A 5,906-nucleotide genomic window follows, 5' to 3' on the forward strand; every position below is an offset into this window, starting at 1 on the left:
CTGGCTCTATTTTTTAGGTAGAAAGCATTCGGAGGAATCTAAACAAAAAATATCTGATGCTATGAAAGGAGAGAATCATCCTAACTTTTGTAAGCCAAGACACGAAGGAGCTGGCAAACCGTCACACAAAATAGAAGTTTTTGATAAAGAAAAAAATAAATTCTCTCTTTTCGATTCTGTTAATGCAGCAGCTAGAGCTTTAAATATACGTCAAACCAGTATTTCTAGATTTCTTTCTAAAAATCAACAGAAACCCTTTAGAAACAGGTATATTTTTACAAAAAAAGTAGGTTAATTCCTTATTAAAATATTTCGAAAGAAATACTCTAATAAATATAAAAAAGAGTATGAATTAACAAATGAGCAAAAAGAAAGTCTTATAGGTTTAATTTTAGCAGATGCTTTTTTAGAGAGGGTAAAACCTAATCATAATACAAGGCTTAGAATAGACCACACTTTTCCGGCACAAGAGGCATATGTATTAAGTTTATATGCTTTATTCAGCCCTTTAATAGCTATGGAACCTGTTATTAGTGTAAGAAAACCTGACCAAAGAACAGGTAAAGTCTATAAGTCTATGTATTTTAGAACATTGAATTTTTCTTGTTTAAATAAATACCATGATTTATTTTACAAAAATAAAACAAAAGTTGTACCTTTAAATATTCATGAGCTACTAACACCTAGGGGGTTAGCTCATTGAATAATGGGAGACGGGTTTTTATATGATAAGGCTGTTGTTGTTTTATGTAAAATCTGGCCTTTTAATGTAACGAACTCTATGCGAGAATGGGAATTTTTCGTAGATTTATTAGGTTATTTAGGTATAAGTTTTAATTTTTTAATATTTAAAAAATACCAGTTAATTACGCATAATGGGTTTCAAGTAAACCCAGCGTATGATTATAAAAATAATCGTGATATTAGTTATAATTCATTTGTCTATAAACATAAAATGAAATATTTGAATAGACATTGGGGAATAAGAAAATTTAGTTCATTAGCCAGCATTAATAAGGGCGGGAAGGTCTGTGAACCTTACTGAGTTACTGGTTTCTGTGACGGTGAATCCTCTTTTTCTATAAGTATTTGCAAGAACCCTTCTCTCCGTGTCGGTTGAAATGTTAGTTTATTTTTTCAAATACATTTAAGCTTTACAGATCGAGAATTATTAGAACAAATAAAAGCCTTTTTTGGAGTAGGTAATATCCGAATAAGTAAAGATGGTTCAATCTCGTATTCAGTGACTAATATAAAAGATTTAACTAATGTAATTATTCCACATTTCGATAAGTACCCCTTAATAACTCAAAAACAAGCAGATTATGAGTTGTTTAAACAAGTTGTGAAGATCGTGAATCGTAAAGAGCATCTTACTCCAGATGGTTTACAACAAATTATAAATCTTAAAGCCTCAATTAATTTAGGTTTATCTGAGGGCTTAAAAGCCGCTTTCCCTGATATAATACCTGTTTCAAGACCTGAAGTAAAACTGGCAGAAAACATTAATCCAAATTGATTCGTGGGATTCGTGGATGCTGAAGGTTGTTTTTATGTACAGATTTTTAAGTCTAAAACAGCCAAATTAGGGCAGGCTGTAAAATTAAGATTTTCAATTGCTCAACATTATCGAGATATTGCACTAATGCAAAGTTTAATCAAATTTTTAAATTGTGGTAATGTAACTGAAATATCAGGGCGGACTGTTGTAGATTTTAATGTTATTAAGTTTACAGATTTGACGGGTAAAGTCCTTCCGTTCTTACAGAAATACCCTCTACAAGGGGAAAAACTTTTAAATTATTTTAATTTTGTTAAAGTTATTGAATTAATAAAAAATAAAGCACATTTGACGGAAGAAGGATTAGAGCAAATTCGAGCAATAAAATCAAGTATGAATAGAGGAAAGAAAGTTTCACCAAAAAGGAGCTAGAAGTTTTAATAGCTGCTTTAGATAAAAAGTTTGGAATACAAGCTACTTTAAATAAACGTATTTCAACCACTGGTACAGTAGGTTGAAGAATTAGAGTAAGAAAAAAAAGTATGGATAAATTAACAACATTGGTGAGCCCTTTTTTTATACCAGAGTTGTTATATAAATTAGGTATAGATCAGTAGAATAAATCCAGTATATGTAAATATACACAACTTCGTTATATAACCGATAATTACTGATAACAAACCTGTGAGAGGGAGTTGGAATTTGTTCTTATCTTTTAGTTAATTTCTGATACACTAGAATAGCAGCTAACCAGAGTTCAATTTCTGCATTATTAACTAATAGAGTAGGTGATTGTTTTTTAACTATAGGGATGTTTGGAATTTTATGATCTTTTGGTAATATAGATTATGCTACTGTATTTTCATTAGCTCCCTTTATAAGTGAAAATATTATAACTATAATAGGTATTTGTTTATTAATTGGTGCTATGGCTAAAAGTAGCCAATTTGGTCTAGTGAAGGCCCTAAAAAAACTATGATGTGATTCAGGTTTTTTTTGAACTTTGATATTTGCTGGGAATATTTCAAATGCTTTAGAATCCGTTGGTCTAGTACACTTAACTAATCCGGTAAAATTTCAAAGACAAGGAATTTATCAGCAGGAAATAAATAAATTAGCCGATTCCCCCAAATGGCAGTTTTTAAATCAATTTAACCATAAATTCTTAGAATGATTTATAGGTTTTTCTGAAGGAGATGGATCATTTGTAGTTTCAAAAGGTAAAACTGTTTTTTCTATTCATTTACATCTAGCGGATTTACCATTATTATATGAAATACAAGTTCAATTAAATATGGGAAATATATATTTAAATAAAAATTCCGCTATTTTTATAGTAAAAGCCAAAAAAGATATTAACACTTTAATAGAAATCTTTAATGGTAATATTTTTTTACGCAAACGACAAATCCAATTTGAAAATTGAGTTTTTAACTTCAATAAGAAAAATAAATTCAATATTGAGATTAAATCAAATCAATTTAATCCATCTTTAAATGATAATTGATTAGCGGGATTTATCGATGCGGAGGGCAGTTTTTTAGTTTCAGTTTGTAAAACAAAAATTATTCAACGTTTTGTTTTAGGGCAAAAGGATGCCGAATTAGAATTTTTATATTTAAGTAAATTAATTCAAGGGTACACTGAAAAGCTAAAACAGCATGATCGTATTGTTATAAATTATTTAAAATTAGATACCCTGATTGAGTATTTAAATAATCATAAATTATATTCAATAAAAGCTAAATCTTTCGAAAAATGAATGGAAATATATAATATTCGCAAAAACAAATCATCTTTAGAACCTTTAGATTATAAACAATTAAAAAAAAGTGCCAGTTTGATAAACTCCTTAAGAAAAATCTCTTAAACAAAATTTAAAAGATGCAAAGCTTTGCATCTTTATTTTTCTGCCTTGCTTCGCTCCTCCCTCTATCCTGGCGAAGTGGCGAAGCCTCGCTACGTTACTTGATTTTTTTTTATGACAAAAGTTGTGTAAACAGGGGAGGGAGACCGAAGAATTACGTCGTGGTTAATTTACTTTAAAAGATCCTCAGAGACTGAGTTTTAAACTCCTGGGTTAAAAAGAAATAATGATATCTATGCAAAGAGGCGTTCGAATATTTATCGTACTTTTGCGGATCTGATCTGCAAGCTAAGCAAGATATTTCTTATATTTGACTGTGGAGCCTACTTTTTAATCTAGACACTCAAAGTAAATAGTATATATTATTATTTAAAGATATAGTCCAAATTTTTTTGCTTCACGTTTGGTTGCCTCTTGCAATGGAAGGTCCTACACCCGTTAGCGCTTTAATACATGCTGCCACCATGGTATGCACTACGAAAGATAATAATATAAATGTAAGTAGTATAAATAAATCATTAGATCCTTATTTCGTTACTGTATACTCAGATGGGGAATCAAGTTTTTCAATACGTCTTAGAAAATCTATTGATTCAAAATGAGGATATAAAATATTGCCTGTATTTTCTATAGAAGCACAGATTAACCCTTATAATAAGATATTATTAGAAAAAGTAAAAGAATTCTTTTGGGGAATAGGTTGAATTAGTGCTAGTGGTAATATGTATACATACGAAGTCACTTCCTTTAATTCTCTTCAAGTTATTAGAAAACATTTTGAGAAGTACCCACTTGAAACTAGTAAGTCTATACATTTTCTATTATGATGTGAAATAATTGATCTTCTTCTAAAGAAAGTACATTACACACATGAAGGATTCCTAAAAATTCTTGCAATAAAAGCTGTCTTTCCTAAAGGGTTGTCGGATAATGTTTTAAAAGTACACCCCAATGTAGTACCTATAAATAAACCTGAATTCTTACCTAAAACAAATCTATTAAATCCCCATTGGGTAGCTGGTTTTGTACAGGCAGATGGAACATTTGGTTTAAACTTTATTAAACAGGTAAGGATGAAATTGGGTTTTACTTGCCAACCTCAATTCCGTGTAACTCAGCACGAGCGAAATTTGATGGTGTTAAATAGAATAATTAGTACTATGGGTTGCGGAAACATAGTGAAACCTTCTTCTGGTAGAGATAGATATGATATTTCGGTTGCAAACATTAAGGATATAGCTAGAATAGTTATCCCTTTTTTTGAAAAGTACCGTATATATGGTGCGAAATATTTAGATTTTCAGTCTTTTTGTAAGGGTATCTCTATTATAGAAAACAAAGGACATCTAACTCAACAGGGTTTGGATCAGTTAAAAGATTTGGCATACAGTATGAATACATACAGAAAGTTTTAATGTTTATATTATTTTACAAGTTATTATTTAATTACGTAGGGGTTTGCCGTTGGTTGATGTGAATCAATCAATTATGATATTGCTATTTGCTGGGAAAACTTTATATCAAGTTTATACATATCTTCGCACTGCGTTGTAAGATGTATAATAAAATCTTGTGTATTGTCTTAGGTGAGCTTAAGTCAATAAGAGTTAATCAGCAGGTAACGTTATTAATCGTAAATAATGGTACCTCAGAGACTGCACGCGATATAACTTTCGGTTTTAATAGTTATTTAAGCCAAAAAGTTCTTCACAAGAAAAAACTAAATAAAAGATTCTTAGAATGATTTATTGGTTTTACTGAAGGAACTGGTTCTTTTGTAGTATTAAAAAATAAAGTATATTTTGATATTAGTTTAAATATAGATAATATCCAAGTTCTTTACTATATAAAAAAACAACTTGGGTTTGGTAAAGTTTTAATAACAAAAAAAGATTCTATTCCTGTAAAAGGAACATTTTATGTTACATCTAAGGATAATTTTTATAGATTAATAACCTTATTTAATGGAAATTTCTGTACATTAAATAAAAAAAAACAATTTAAGACTTGATTAAAAGTATTTAATTATCAATATTCTGATAATATCTTGTTTATAGATAGATTAGTAAAACCAAGTTTAAATACTGGTTGATTAAGTGGGTTTATTGATGCTGTAGGTTCTTTTACTGGTAGATTAAAAGATAGTAACCCTTTACATGATACTTATAAGACTCCTTACTTAACTTTTTATATTGCACAAAAAGAATTTTATATTTTATACATTATTAGTGAATTATTAGTAAATGATAAATATAAAAATATAAAGTATAATAAAGATTTAGATGGTTTAATATTTAGTTGTTCTAACGTTACTAAGCTAAAATTAATAATAAATTATTTAAATAGATATAATTTAAAAACTAAAAAGTCTCTTGCCTTTACTAAATGATGTAAAATACATTATATTATAAAAAAAAAAAGAACATACTAACTCCGTTGGTTTTAATAAAATATATTTATTAGCAATAGAAGTTAATAAATATATCGTACCGGTAATCTATGGGAAGGGACATATCAAGCGCCCTGATCACCGCTCCG

At 29.0% G+C, this 5,906-nt stretch overlaps 2 protein-coding genes across 2 annotated transcripts in view; both read left to right on the forward strand.

The window, feature by feature from the left end:
* The window catches only part of GSTUM_00002006001 (uncharacterized protein), a gene marked incomplete at both ends in the record, with an annotated part of 5,803 nt that extends 3,572 nt beyond the window's left edge, over nt 1-2,231 (forward strand). Inside the window, one exon of the mRNA XM_002839323.1 lies at nt 2,193-2,231. Within this exon, the coding sequence (XP_002839369.1) occupies nt 2,193-2,231 (39 nt within the window). The remainder of the gene's footprint in view (nt 1-2,192) is intronic.
* Nucleotides 2,232-2,429: 198 nt separating this feature from the next.
* Nucleotides 2,430-5,906, forward strand: part of GSTUM_00002007001 (uncharacterized protein) — a gene marked incomplete at both ends in the record, with an annotated part of 5,409 nt that continues 1,932 nt past the window's right edge. Inside the window, 3 exons of the mRNA XM_002839324.1 lie at nt 2,430-2,439; nt 3,750-3,865; nt 3,891-3,929. Coding sequence (XP_002839370.1) covers nt 2,430-2,439; nt 3,750-3,865; nt 3,891-3,929 — 165 coding nt within the window. The remainder of the gene's footprint in view (nt 2,440-3,749; nt 3,866-3,890; nt 3,930-5,906) is intronic.

The sequence above is a fragment of the Tuber melanosporum genome, assembly GCF_000151645.1.
Source record: "Tuber melanosporum whole genome shotgun sequence assembly, scaffold_340, strain Mel28".
Classification (NCBI taxonomy): domain Eukaryota; kingdom Fungi; phylum Ascomycota; class Pezizomycetes; order Pezizales; family Tuberaceae; genus Tuber; species Tuber melanosporum.